This window comes from Gracilinanus agilis, chromosome 2 (assembly GCF_016433145.1).
Source record: "Gracilinanus agilis isolate LMUSP501 chromosome 2, AgileGrace, whole genome shotgun sequence".
NCBI lineage: Eukaryota > Metazoa > Chordata > Mammalia > Didelphimorphia > Didelphidae > Gracilinanus > Gracilinanus agilis.
In genome coordinates this window covers 621425508-621440741 of record NC_058131.1, presented here as the reverse complement: position 1 = coordinate 621440741, position 15234 = coordinate 621425508, and the positions used below count along the sequence as shown (strand labels likewise).

Sequence of the window (15234 nt, the reverse complement as noted above, 5' to 3'; positions counted from 1 at the left end):
TTTGTAATATATATTTCCATGATCTGAAATAAATTACCATATTTTACATAATTATAACTTGAAACTGTGAATTCTTATAAAAGGAACCATTTCAAAGTCTTCCCTATTCCCAACGATTGGTGCCTCTCCTCTCCTCTCCTCTCCTCTCCTCTCCTCTCCTCTCTTTCTTTCTTATCATCTGCCCAGGGTTAGGGTTCTATGTCTTATTTATCATTTTATACCTCACAGAACCCCCATGACAGGGCCTTACCCAAAGAGGGCACTAAGGAAACATTTGTTGACTTGCTCTCCTTTAGAGCCCAAGCAATAGAGTCAATTTTTCATGTTGTATGGAGAGAATTCACAGATAACTTCAATCTACATAACACCGTCCCTCCCCCCCCACCCAATCTTGAGAAGAGTCAGTTTTGTTAACCTTGACTTGTCTCTTTACATACCGTATCCTTTTACCAGAGCCAAGGTGCCTAATGATGTAATGTGAGATGGATAGCTAACTTCCCTGGCCCTGCCCACCTGTGTCAGTGCTACAGCATGGTAAGATGCCCCCGAGGAGGAGACTGAGAGAAAGGAAAGAAAGATGGGGTGTGGAGAATAGTCAAACTCTATGTAATTCACCTCCTGAATAATTGAGAGTTGGCTGTAGGCATTATAGATGTAAACATGATTGCTTTGTGACGCACTGGAAATATCTATAAAGAAGCTAAAAGGGCATTTTCATAAGAGCCAGTAAGGTACAGAGAAGCATATATGAGGATTTTTTTTTGCTTCCATTTTCAGCCTCTATTAACTGCAATAATTAAAGCTGCATTCGCTGTCCAATAACAGCTCCCGAGTGAAGGTAATTATATGTTAGTCATAGTAATAAACCTGCCACTGAATTGAGAATATAAGCATTTGGGGATTGAGCTTCAACCACTTAGGAAGTGTTGGCCTATGACAGTTCTTGCTGGCATGCCCCAACCAGACTTGGACTAACCAGAAAAATGGTGGTGCCATCCCTTTTGTTGGACCCTTTCACCAACCCCCAGTGTTTCTGCTTCCCTCTGTTTTATTAAGGACCCAAGCCAGGCAACAGGCTGCTGTTGAATTTCTCTGACACCATCAATCTGCAAGGAATGTGAGACTTTTCATACCACTTCCCATAAGGCACTCACTACTCTTTCTGCCTATGAAGAAACAGAGGAAGCAGGGTAGTAGAATTAAGTGAAGAGAACAGTATATTAACTTTTAGGAATCTAAATTTGCCATGTCACCTTGGATAAGTCATTTCACCTTTTCTGAGCCTGAATTGCCTTATTTGACAGGGTGCTTCAGAGATAATGGATATAAAAGTGCTTTCAAAAGTTTATACTACACAAAGGTAAACTAGAGGTATGATTTCTTAACTTTTCATATATTTATGATTTTTCTTCCCAACTAGCCTTCTCAAGTTCTATTAAAGACCATAGGATACACTTTGCTATAGTATTCCATTCCACCCCCAGTTCTGAGCACAATATTATGTTCAATAAATACTGATGAATGAATGAATTCTCTGGATTCCTTTCCACTCCCCCAAATCACACAACCATAGCAAGAAGCTCCCATGGTTCAAAACTAAAGGCAGAGGCTACCATCTTGGAATATTCTGAATTCAGAATGTTTTTTATGATATTCTTTTTTAATTTGCTTTTGTTTTGCCCTTTAGATCATCAGATCAAAAGACTTATGACTGGAAGGGACCTTAGAAATCATCTAGTCCAACTTTCTAGTTTCACATATCCAAGGAAACTAAAGCCTGGAGAAGATAAGTGACTTTCATACAAAACCATGCTTCAAACTCAAGTCCTTTCATTCTAAATCTGGCACTCTTTCCAATGGTTGGTAGCAAACTAACCCCTTCAAAGTGAGTAAGAAATAGAAAGTAATTCTTTTACTGAACCCAACACAATCAAAATGCTATAACTAAAGGAAGATAAATCAATAAAAAGCACGAATTCTACCATGTTAGCCAGTCAGCTTCCCATCTTGACCAAGCTATCACCACTCTGTACATAATGAATGTATTATTTGTCATTATTGCATCAACTTCTCCCTCCCTCCACACTTTTTGCTCTATTTTCACATTTTTGCTTGAAATGATACTGGCAACATTATTCCTATATCACCAGTTTTTCTGTCTTAAAAGGACTCTAGAGACAATCTGCTCCAGGCTCCTCATTATATAGATGAGGAGACAGTCCTAGTGGAAGAAGTGACTTGCTATCAAGTTAGTGGAATGGAGTAGGATTAGGACCTAGGTCTCCTAATTCTACATAATCTAAGTTCCTCCCTTCATGGCATACTATCTTCCTCTGGATAGATTATTCTGTCAGGCTTCTCTGTGTGCATGTGCTAAGTATCTATTAGAAAAGTTTGTGTCCTGCTTTCCTTATGGAAACTCAAATTCCCTTCTTCTTTGCTTGAAAAAGATCTAAATTCACTATCTTGGTTTCCTTAGGAATGAAAACATTGATATTAGTATCTGAAAAGAGAGATCTCTTAGCCCTGGCTTACAGAAGTTCTTGGCATTCTGGCAACCTGCTCTTTTGAACGGTCTGCTCCATCATTGGGAGATGAAAAAAAGCAAGCAATGCTAAATGATGCTTTATAAACCCAGGCTGTTGCCAAAGATGGAAAGAACTGTAAATGTTGGGTCAGAACTTCCAGTTCACACTGTTGTAGTCTAAGCAGGAGCCCTGGATATAACCTACCAAGAGGAATGCTAAGTTCGTTGAACACATCCTCTGGTTCCCAGGAAGGCAACGGATGGGGTTGTTTCATCTCCATCTCACTATAGGACAATGAGCTCATCTCCAGGGACTGGATTTCTGTGAATCGGGAGTTTTCTGGAAAATATAAGTGAATACAAGTAATTCATAAAACATATCATGCCATGAAATATCCCTATAATTCATCTATATCCTGTACACTGGATGTCTGACTTATGGTCATCTGGGCTGTCTAATCACATGGAACTGGGCAAATAATTGCTAATTTAAACCAAAGCATCTTAATTAAGATTTTTTTTTATTTTTATGTCAAGACAACAGCATGCACACTGCAATGTTGGCATATCTTTTCATTCTGTTTATCAAGGAGAAAAGGCTATTTAGAGTGCTTCTCTGGTATCAAATAAGAGAGTCAACATACCCATAGCATCATTCAGTATAGTCTGCCTCTTTCTTTGCAAGCAGTGGAGAGGGTAAAAGATTATTCTCACATCTCCAAATTTAACTCTGTCAAAGGGTGCACTGACATTCTTGCCTCAAACCTGTCAAGTATTATTTCTAAAGATGAACTCTGAATGCTATGTAAGATAAAATGCTGATCATGCCCAGTACATGTTCAGGCCTATGCTGACAGAGCCAAGGAAGGCCCAAGCAAGGGAAGGTGTTGCAGAAAGCCGGCCCCTCCTTTACTCTAGGTTGCTTCACAGTGCGACAGGAAGCCCACTTGGTAGAGGTCTCCATTGAGATTCCAAACTGAACAGGCCATCACTGTCCGTGTCACTCTGCACGTGGATGGAATCACCTTTAATCTGCTCAGAACCCCAGAGAGACAGAGAGATAGGCTAGTGCAGTGGTTCCCAAACTTTTTTGGCCTACCGCCCCCTTTCCAGAAAAAAATAATTCTTAGCGCTTCTGGAAATTAATTTTTAAAAAATTTTAATAGCAATTAATAGGAAAGATAAGTGCATCTGTGGCCATCACTGCTCCCCTGGATCGCTGCAGCACCCACCAGGGGGTGGTGGTGCCCACTTTGGGAATCACTGGGTTAGTGAGAGAGCTAGAAGGCGTTTGCACCCTCCATCCTAGGACAATCTTCCCTCATTCACTAAAGCTTCAGATCAGCCTTTGAGATGCTGACTGGCTGCTTTGCAGCGAATCTTTAGTTTTAATCACTGTCTTTAAAGAATATTTTCTCTCCTCTTAACCCTTTGTTGCCTTCTGATTTTCATTTAGTCTGTCCTGATGCTCTGGCCTTGCTTGGCAGGTAAGATGAGCGCTATTTTATTTGAGATCGATTTTAAAATAAACTGGAGGGCTCAGCACAGTTATACAGCATCAATCACCTCACAAACTATGCATTACTGATCTTGAATTGGAAAAATAACAACGGATAGCTAATGTTTATATAGTGTTTCCTTATGTGCCAGGTGCCGTGCTAAGCGTTTTTTACCCTGTTGGATCCTTAACACCCCTGAGAGGTACATGTTATTATTACCCTCATTTTAAAGATGAGGAAATAGAGATTTAAGGGACTTGTCCACTGTGTCACAGCTAGTAAGTGTTTGAGGCTGGATTTGAACTTGGAAGGGATTGTAGAGGTGATCTAGCCCAACCCTCTCATTTTACAGGTATAGAAACTGAAGCCTAGAAAGCTTAAATGATTTACTAGGTGGCAGGACTGGAAGGGTAAGTGATTTGTTCCAAGTCACCCAGGTAGGAAGTGGCAGTGCCGGGATTCAAACTGAGAGCCCCTGACTCCAACTGTGCTGCACTGCCTCCCTCTATTGCATCAAAAAAATCATAGAATGTCAGAGTTGCAGGGAGGGATTGGAGAGATCATCTAATCTAACTCCCTCATTTTAGAGATGAGGAAACTGAAAGCTAGAACACTTAAATGATCTATTAGATGGAAGATAAGGGGCTCCGAACCCCAAAGTCTTCCTTGGGGGGACTCAGTGCTTTCCCCTATGGCCAGGCTTTTCAAATGTGGGAGAAGATCACTGAACATAGCCTGATTCCCTCTGAAACCCTGGTGGGCTTCTGGAGTGGCAGCAAGAGGGAAAAAATGAACTAAAAACCACTTCTCAAAGAGCCTGCTCCACTGTGCCCATACTCCTCTTCCAAACTCTCCTTACTTAAGTCCCTCGCGCAGTTCAGAAATAGCTGCCCCAGGATTGCCCATGTGGACTTGTGCCATGCAGACACAAGAGAGGCCAAGCTGTTAGCTGATCTGCAGGAACTGTTGCTGTTTTTGCTGATAATCTAAACTAATTTTAGCAGGAGTTCATCTGGGCTCATGTGAACTCAAAGGAGACTGTCCTATCTGATTATGACTCCCAGAAAACTCACTGCCTCCTATCCTATTTCCTTGACACCATTTATTTAAAAGCCTTTAACAGTTTTACTTGGCTTATGGAAGCTTTCTTCTATTACTGAATTACTTATAAGGCAGTCAATGCCATTAGCAATATTATTAGCAATGTTAGTAGCAGCCTGCAAACTCCTGTTACAGCCCTCTAGTTTGAAACACCATGAGTTAGCTCAGCAGCGAATGAGGAAAAGTTACTAGTTACCCTCAGTCGACATTTCTTGGCAAGCCTGGCTTTGGTTGCTGGTCTCTTTGTGGGAGCTGGGCTTCTCTTCAGCTTTGCTGCCTTCTTGGGTCCCATTTTTAGGGGATCCCATCAGCTTATAATCATCTAGGAAAAGACCAGACTCTGCACCCCCCTCCTCTGCTGGCTCTTGGGAAGACATTTTCTGGGATGTGGGGACTAGAGGAACATCTGAGTTTTCAGTTGCCTTTTCTTCCTTCTTGTGGCAATTTGGATCTTTAGGAAAGTTGTCTTCCTCAGACTCAGCTGGCTTCTTCTCAGTGTTTAGATTTATACACGTCTGCTCTTCTAGCCCTATTTCGTCAGAATGGCTCTTGGAGATAGCACTTTCTCTGTCTGTCTCCAATCTGATTTCAGCAGCTCCGCCAGCAATAGATTCACCTGCCTCCTTGGCTAATTCCCCATGATCAGTGTTCAGGTCTAAAGGGGTCATCCCACAGGGGAATATTTCAGGACAGGTTTTGTCCTTCTGCCCAACTGGCACAATTTCCTCCAGTTCTGTGATATCTGGCTCCATGATAAAGTCCTCCTCTTCTCCGACCTCGTCCACTGTAACAAGTTCTTCCATGTTGGTAGGGTACCAGTTCTCCCCCTCCACCTCGCTTCCACTTTCCCAATCTTGTTCCTGTATAAAAAGATAGAATTTTGGTCAGGAGCTGGCTTTCAAATTGACCTGGGCAAGTTGAGAGACTGGCCAAAGTGCAGGGAATGCTCTGAGCAGAGTGACTGAGTGTTCTTCTAATCTGAACTGGAAAGAATTACTTGGTAATTCAGTAGCACTAAACTCTCAAGCCCCACACTGCAGGCCATGCATTGCTCAGTGTTGTGTTTCTCTTGGTGTTTTTAAAAGTTACTTGGCTATATTCTGAACCGCTAAATGCTACCTGAATTGGAAAAAAAAACAGAAATGCTTCAATTGTTAGGTGTAAAGTAACATTTGCATTTTAACCATCTATTAAAATATCATAAACAAAATTTTAAAAACCCTTCAACTTGACTGAGCTATTTTCTTGTGACAGTACACATCATTTTGATAGGCATTTGGACACCAGTAGCTTTCAAAATCCTACAAATGCCTCCTGCCTCTGTGGGCAAAATGTACATGTGTATTTCTTACTTTTCACTCCTACTGAAATCACTTTCTTTAGTGTCCCAGGGTAACCTAAAGACTGGAAAAACAGACTCAGGAGATCGGTTTTCTTCTGCCAGATACTGATATCGTCTTCATCTGACATCAACTTATGACTGGAAAGCTATGAAGCTGGCCAGTTTCCAACAACATTTGGAACCAGTAGACTGAGAAGGGGATGGGGGAACTGTAACTGGATTTTTCACTCTAATTATATAAAATAATCCTTAGCATTACAAATGATGTCTGAGACTTGATGGGTTATTATCTAGATTTACTGTGGCCTATGGGTCCTGTTTCTTGAAATTTCATTTTGGCAAGATGGCCTCTTAAGCCTTACAGTATTTTTTTTCCTTACAGTATTTTTTAGCACACATTTTCTCAGTGACTACAGCTAAGTGTCAGAAGTGTGAAGCAAAGATTTCAGGAAAAAAGCTATCCTTCAGAATCTAGGCTGGATATACACAAGTATGCATATGTGTATGTATGCATGGACATGTATGTATATTTGAAGGAAAGTAGGATAGGAATAGACTTCATTCAGATAGAAATAGGTGGGATATCTGAGAATGGCTACCTAGCATGGGGTGCCATATTTCTAAATGGGGAAAAGATCTTCACAAGATCCCGTGTGGATTTGGTACAGATCAGGGCAAAATGGTTGTATCTCAGATGTGAGTTACCTTCTCTTTCCTTTCATTTGCTGTATCAGAATCTTCTATTTTCATAAATTGGGAGCTCTCCTCCAAAGCTTCTTCTTCTTCTTTCCCAAGCTTAGAGGAACAAAGATAGAACAAAATAAGCAACGTCAACAATGGGTGCTGAAAGGATGAAGTGGCAGTGTGAATGTGACCTGAAAAACATCTTCAGGTTAAGTTTTCAATAATAAATGGGCCATTTTCACATATGGGGGTAGCACATGTGAGCAGAGTGAGCCTAAATCAAGGGGTTCTTCATAAACTAGAGTCCATGAAATACTTTCTAGAAATATTTTGGTAACTGTATTTCAACATAATTGTTTTCTTTTGTAATACTATTAATTTTATCCTAGGCATTAAAAATATTATTCTGAGAAAGGGGACAGCTTTCATGTGAGCACTAAAGGAATCCATCACACACACACACACACACACACACACACACACACACACACACACACACACAAAAGGCTAAAAAAAAAACCCTGACCTATATTAAGACATACCAAGTTGGTTGAGGATTATTTAGTGAATTAGAATCATATGGATGACATGATACTTCTTGATTCTAGGAACCTTCACTTGGCATAGTCAGAATGACAAAGAATGACAAAGCCATTCAAACTATACCCTACAGGCCAAACAACCTCTTTCCAATAACTATGCCCAAGATAATTACTCTGTATCACCCACGATGTTTCCCCTCCCTTCTCCCATTGTTATACCTCTTATCTACCAATTTATCTAATTAAAAATTCAGGTAGAGGAGAAGTCAGCCTGAATCTCCAAAGAACAAAGATTCTAAAACAGTTTCTCAAGATCCAAAAAGCATTTTCCCAGGCCTCAACTTTGGCTACCAAATCATCTTTTTCAACCCCTTAAGGGTGAACAACTTTCCTGGAACTCTCAGGTGAGGTTAGATTCAGAATAAAAGACTCTGGAGGTCATTTTCAGTTTCCTAAACTGCTCTATCTTGGCACAAAAAATTGGGGTTGAGAAGGAACTGGAACCTGACTGGTATCTTTTCCCTCTGATAGCTCCAAGCCCAACTTGGATTCTGAGGGATAGTTTTTGCCTATGTCTTTGTTTAAATTTCCTGACACTCAATTTTTGAACTGAACATTATTGGGGAGGGGTAGCTGATATGAGAAGAATCAATGGAAGAATCTGATAATTACCAGGACACAATCTCCAGGAGAGGTGGTGGTAAAGATTTCATATATCTCTATAGAAATATACAAAGTTCAGATAATAAATTGATTCAGAGATCTTAGTTCATGAAAGTAGAATTCTCCCCCACCCAAATATATGGCGACATAAGGTTATACCTTATTCAAAATGAAAAATTACATTAAAAGGATTATGAAATAGGATTTGACTATCCAGAAGATTTACTCATATGAAGTAGTCCATGAATCAAAGGGGGAAAGCATAGTGGAGAACATCTGGGAAAAGATCAATTAGGAGACAAAAAAGTAATATTGTGATGACACTATTTTCCAGATTGTAAGGACAAAAAGAAAAAATGAAGAGTTCTGGAAACAGATAAAAGAACTGGCATGCAGGGAACTTCAACAATCTGGGCATCTATTGGAATGCTCCTTTAGATAAAATTGGATCAACTGGAAAATTAAATTCTTGACTTCTTTTGATGATAAATTTATTCTTTAAAAGATGGACAGAACAATGGAGTAAACTGATATTCTCATTTTGATATTGACCAATAAAGAGGAACTGGTTAATATAAAAATAATGTGGAACTAATATAGAAGTAGTCATGAATTACCTTCCATCTCAGAATCAATACTGTTTATTAGTTCCAAGGCAGAAGAATGGAAAGGGATAGGCAATGGGGGTTAAGTGACTTGCCCAGGGTCACACACCTATGAAGTGTCTGAGTTCAGATTTGAACCTACGACCTCTTGTCTCTAGGCCTGGCTCTCAATCTACTGAACAACCTAGCTGCCCACTAGCCCTGACATTTTAAAGCTTATGGAAACAGGAAATCTTGGTAGTATAATTTAGTTTATCCTAGATGGGGGAGTAGGTTTTTTTTAAATTTAGAGATATGATAGAACCCCATTGGCTATAGGGGATATTGCCTCAAGAATGATGGAAGGTTCTTAAGAAAGAAATTCCAAGGACAAACACAAATGATTCCAATAAAAAAAAGGAGAAAGTTATCCACTAAGACTGCAAAACTGACCATTTTAGATTTAAATAGATATATATAGATGACTGAAGCAAGGTCAAATAAAGATGATGTGTAGCATAATACTATAAAAATACAGAATGAACAGAAGCTTGGGATAGGTGCTAAGGACAACAAATTGGGCTATTTATATTTTAGCTAAGTTGCATCTAATTAGAAGATCAAAGACAGAATTTAAAAAGCTGTCCTTACATCTATGGTCCTATGAGTTTATAATCTAATGACAACCAGTAAGTGCTCTACTTGTCATAGTATCTGATCAGAAGTATTTCCAGACTCCAGAAACTTTTCCTCTTAGTGTCCTGAATCTCTTTAAGAGACAGAGACTGAAACATTCTAGAAAGAATAAGGGTAGCAAAAGATACTCACTTGGTGGTAGAAAATATAACTATTCTCTTCCAAAAAGGTTGGGATAATAGTCTCATCTCTAGATAAAATCTTGAATTTTTTTTGGACAAAATTATCTGTGGACCAAATCTCTATCTTGTATAAAATATTCTGCATTTTAATCATGACAATGCTATCTAGTGTTTCTATAAAATTTTATGCTTTGTAAAGCACTTTAAAAATATTTGTTTATCCTTATAAACATCCTGGGAGGCAAGTGCTATTATTATCTTTATTTTCAAGATGAGAAAACTGAGGCAGACAGAGGGTTGAGTGGACTTGCTCAGGATGACAGAGTAGTGTCTGAGGCTGGATTCAAACTCAGGTCTTCTTGACTCTAGGTACAGTGCTCTATTCAACAAGTCACCTAATTGCCAAATGCTTATTGTTAACCTGTGGCTTAAAGGCCTGTTGCTAAGTGCCACAGCTAAAACAAAGCAGATTCTGATGTTCCTAAAGAAAAACACAACTGCCTGGATAAGATCGTGTATAGCAGAAAGTTTTAGATTACTGAGAAACGTCTACGATTAAATTTCAGTATGTATAGCTCAAAGCCTCATTTCTAGATGGCAAAATACTTTTGGGAGGGTCCATGTGGGCAGCTTTCAAGTTTCTGCACCAAGGTTCGAGCCTTGAATATGCTCTGGGGATGTGTCAACAACAAGGCAGACGAGGACCTACAATACATATTGGTGGTGAGTGACTAGATGACTTTCCAGTTATAGGAAGTGTGGGGGGCATCTGAAGATTAAGATGAGGATATTACTGAGATATTTGAAATATATTTCTTGGTTCAACTATTTCCTTTGCATCTAGATAAGGCTTTTAAAAATAATTCCCCATTTTCCTCATTGTAATGGTTTTGAGAGGTGATGGTATACATGCAATAGGATGCAGGAAAGATCAGTTCTGTGAACCCTTAAAAGGTCTGTTGTTGGTTATTTGATGACAAGATTTACTGTACTTTACAATAGTTACATAACATATATATGTGCGAATATACACATACATATAAAATTTGGCATGCAACTACATATGATTCATGTACCTGTTATAATTTGCATGAATTTTATCATGTGATCTATGGATATTTTATAATGCTTGATATGTCCCTACAAATTTTCCATATAGACTCAGTAGGGTTTGTAGGAAGTACACACTTTTTTTTTTTTAACTTGGGAAGAGTAAAATGAAGATATGAGCCTTTGTCACTGTAGCAGAGTTGACGGTAGTATCCATCTGCTTTGCCTCTTTTCTTTCAGATATTTCTGTTGCTTTCTGGAGGTTTATCTGAACCTCAGGGTAATTAATATGCATGGCTGTCACCAATAACCAGAGGAATGAAAAATAGTTGGGAAAGGCAAACTGAAAAAAGGTCAAAAGTTTTTCTCCTAAGTTAGATTTTGTGGGAGGTGCTGACCACACCTTAAGAGGCAGCATGCCAGTAGAAAGAGCCAAAAGAAAGATTCTTTTGGAATCAGAAAACTTCCATTTGAAATCTACCTCCATTTACCAATGGTGTAACCTTAGAAAAGTTAACTTAAACTTTCTGGACCGCCTCCCTTTTCTCATCTGTAAGATAAGAAAGACCAGATGACCTCCTTTTCTAAGAGCACAATCTTGTGATCCCTGTTGACTCTGAGGCAAATAAGACGTTCTTGGAATTCAGATTCTACTAGGAATCAAGGTGGGGAGGACCTTTGGTTGAGGAGGAAAATCAGCAGGTGTTTAGAGGTGTGTCCAGCTGCCAAAGGGACCCTTTTGTAGCAAGGATGGAGCTGGGAGCCTGATAAAAAACTGAAAGCATGCTGACCAGTTCAAAGATGTACTGACCCTGCCTATTTTACTATCAGAGGTATAATACTCTCCAGAAGAAAGAAAATCCATGGAGCTAGTGGCAAGGGAGAGGGGTGGGTAGAGGCAGAGGCACAGGGAAGAAAATAAAACCTTAGAGAGAACAAGAGTCCAGAAAATGATGACCTGCTTTCTCTCTATGAATAGCCATATTGGGATGAAATGGGGATTTTTCTCAAAATACGCGATATCGAATACTTGATATTAATAAAATACTTGAACAATACCTGTTATCTTCTCATGTCTGAAGTCTAGGTAGCTCTCAATTATCATCCAAAAAAAAAAAAAAAGGTAAACTCCATTCTGCCTTAATTTAATTGAAGGAAGCAGTTGCTAGACTCTGACCCTCTCTTGGCCAATAGGCATATATATGCACCAGCAGAATAAATAAAGGCTAGAACTTTCCCTTCCCAAAAGTTATGGGACAGATAGCTAAAGGTCAGGTTTAGAAACATAATTACTTGGGGACAGCTAGATTGCTCAGAAGAAAGAGTGCCAGGCCTGAAGATTGGAAGTTCTGGGTTCAAATCTGAATTTAGACTTGTATGACCCTCTTCACCCCAACTGCCTAGCCTTTATTGCTCTTCTGTCTTGGAACTGATACTTAGTATTTCTTCTAAGACAGAAGATAATGGTTTTTTAAAAGGAAAAAGAAAAAAGAAAAAAAAACGTTACTTTTTCCCTAGAGATAGGACATGAAGGGAAGTATTAAGAAGACTGACCGAAAGGTATTTTTATTAACTAGTCCTAGCTGAAGACCCATTATAGACAGAGCCCTGGCTTGGGCATGGTAAGTACAAAGAGATCTGGGGCAAGTCAGCTTCTCATCTTTAATATGGAGGAGAAATCAGATATGGAGCAGTTCTGAAGGAGAAAGACAGTAAGCAAGGAGCAGACAGTCATAGCGTTGGAAGAGTGTCAGAAGCGAAGAATATTTCCATTGGTTTGGGAGAAAAATGTGAGTAAGACTATCCATGTGAGTAAGACTCAATTCTTTTTTGGTACCGGCTGGTAGGAGCCAGCCTCTTAATTGCTAGCTGCTCCTCTGTGTACTTGGGTGCTGAAGTGTCCTTAAAATGGCAGACCCTTGGGAGATCATTCTGATTTTCTGTACCCTAGAGATGCCTTTTCTGGTGGCATACCTATGTACAAAGCTTCAATCATTACCAGACCCAGGACTCTATGATCCTATGGCATCTAGAGTGGGGTTGAGGTGCCTAGAAAATGGGGGAAATTTATGTCAGAAGGGAAAAAAAAAACCCAATCATTTTCCTTATGTAAAAACTCTGTACTTAGCCCTACACCTCGGACACACTGAACAGGTTTTAAGCATCAGGAGAGGTCAGTGGTTAGTCTATAAAGTTTGGAACTTCAAGACTTCCCCTTGACTCATTGTGTGAACCAAAGCTGTACTCCCTAAGCCCTTTGAGACTCCTGGATGAAAGGGCCAAGTAATTGCCACGTCTTTTGAAAAGAGAGGTAAAACAGAGAGGCAATTAACCATGTCTAGGAAAACACACCAAGGCCACGGGGGTGGACAATAATAATTTGGTGGGAGGTGGCTGCTTCTTTCCTTTGCCTCCTTTCTCTGAAGAACTAGGATTGGTCAATACTTTTGGCAGGAGGGAGTGTGGACGGAAGATCTAATCTCGCTTGGCAGCGTGTGTGGGTGCACACACCTCACTGTAACTCCACCCTGTACAAACAGGGCAGCAGAAGTGATTCTGAGGTCCTACCAAAAATTCATTCTTAGCTGACCAAAATATATTTAGGAACCGGGTTCTCCTGATCCACGTCCTCTGCAGTGGGGGTGGGAATATGCATTACCTCAGTTTCTGCTGCTTTGTTCTCTTCTGTGTCAGCATCTTCCTCTTGACTTCTGTCAGCCTTTGTGGCTTTGTTTTTCTCGCTCTGCTTCACCTTGGCATTCTCTGAAGTCCTATTGTCCTTGGGCTCCAAAAGGTCTTCCTTTCCGGAATCCTCACCGTAGGGGTGTCTTTCTCTTAATCTAGTCTCTTCCTTTTTTTTGGACTTTACAGGACTGTCCTGTTGCTGCTTGAGATATCGGTCGGGTTTGAGCTTGGGATCCTTGCGGTAATAGCCATCCTCTCGGCCTTTGTAACCAGATGAAGAGTGGAGGGCGCTAGGGGAAGCGGGCCGGACGTACTTGTCTCTGTGTCCCCTCATTCCTTCAATCCGGCTATCTAAGTCAATTTTGTCCAGTTGCCGCGGGTAATGTTTCCGATCGTGAACCCAAGTGTCCGTCCTGTCCCTCTTGTCATCTCCGTTTTCCCTCCAGTGAGTCAGATCCCTCTCTTCCTCTCTCCTGGCGTAGGGAGATTGATCCCAGGACTCCCTACCATTGCCCCAGTCTGCCCGGGAAGGACAGAGGGGGCTGTGGGAAGAGCTACAGGAGGTGAAGCTGGTGGTATGGGATCTCGGGGAGAGGGAGCGGCTCACTGGACTGCGAGACCTAGGTCTCTCGGGGCCATATCTGCGAAGGAGAAAAGGGAAGAAGCCCATGTATATAAATATCCACACATACCAACATGCTTATTCACATATAGCTGTGCTCGTGCAAACATAAAATCATAACCACTGATAAATACATTGATAAATGTTAGATACAGAAATATGCACATCATCACACCCAAGCATTCACAGACACTTATTCATAGATGTTTTTTATATGTGTGTGAAAACTAGAAACCTTGGCAATCAATGTAATCTCTCTGGACCTCAGTATTCTCACCCATAAAATGAAATTGATCATCTGTAAGCCTGAAATTGATTGCCTTTATGGTCTCTTTCAGTTCTAAATCTATAACCCTGCAGGAATACACATACACACATATGGTATGCACATGTAATTTATATTTACTTATATATTTCATTTCTTTTCTAATTTCCTATATTTCTAATCATATTTCTATGATTTATATTTATACATAATTAATTCTATATATTTATACTGTATAAATACACACATATATACATATGGAGGGAGGGAGAGAGAGGGAGAGGAGACTGAGAGGAGAGGAGAATGAGAGGAGAGGAAAGGAGAGGAGAGGAGAAGAGGAGGAGAGGAGAGAATGAGAAGAGAGGAGAATGAGAGGAGAGGAGAATGAGAGGAGAGGAGAATGAGAGGAAAGGAGAGGAGAGGAGAGGAAAGGAGAGGAGAGAAGAGAATGAGAGGAGAGGAGAGGAGAATGAGAGGAGAGGAGAATGAGAGGAGAAGAGAATGAGAGGAGAGGAGAGGAAAGGAGAGGAGAGAAGAGAATGAGAGGAGAGGAGAGGAGAATGAGAGGAGAGGAGAATGAGAGGAGAAGAGAATGAGAGGAGAGGAGAGGAAACGAGAGGAGAGAAGAGAAGAGAATGAGAGGAGAAGAGAATGAGAGGAGAGGAGAATGAGAGGAGAAGAGAATGAGAGGAGAGGAGAATGAGAGGAGAGGAGAAGAGAAGGAGAAATGAGGAGAGGAGAGGAGAATGAGAGGAGAAGAGAAGGAGAAAAGAGGAGAAGAGAGGAAAAGAGGAGGAGAGGAGAGTAGAATGAGAGGTGAAGAGAGGAGAGGAGAAAGGAGGAGAATATGAG

General features: G+C 40.4%; 1 protein-coding gene across 1 annotated transcript in view; it reads right to left on the bottom strand.

Annotated features, from left to right (window-relative positions):
- The window catches only part of RBM20 (RNA binding motif protein 20), a 237147-nt gene that overhangs the window by 9989 nt on the left and 211924 nt on the right, over window positions 1-15234 (bottom strand). The window contains exons 9-12 of the mRNA XM_044662571.1: window positions 13470-14136; window positions 7175-7264; window positions 5324-5987; window positions 2733-2867 (exon numbers count right to left, since the gene is read on the bottom strand). Coding sequence (XP_044518506.1) covers window positions 2733-2867; window positions 5324-5987; window positions 7175-7264; window positions 13470-14136 — 1556 coding nt within the window. The remainder of the gene's footprint in view (window positions 1-2732; window positions 2868-5323; window positions 5988-7174; window positions 7265-13469; window positions 14137-15234) is intronic.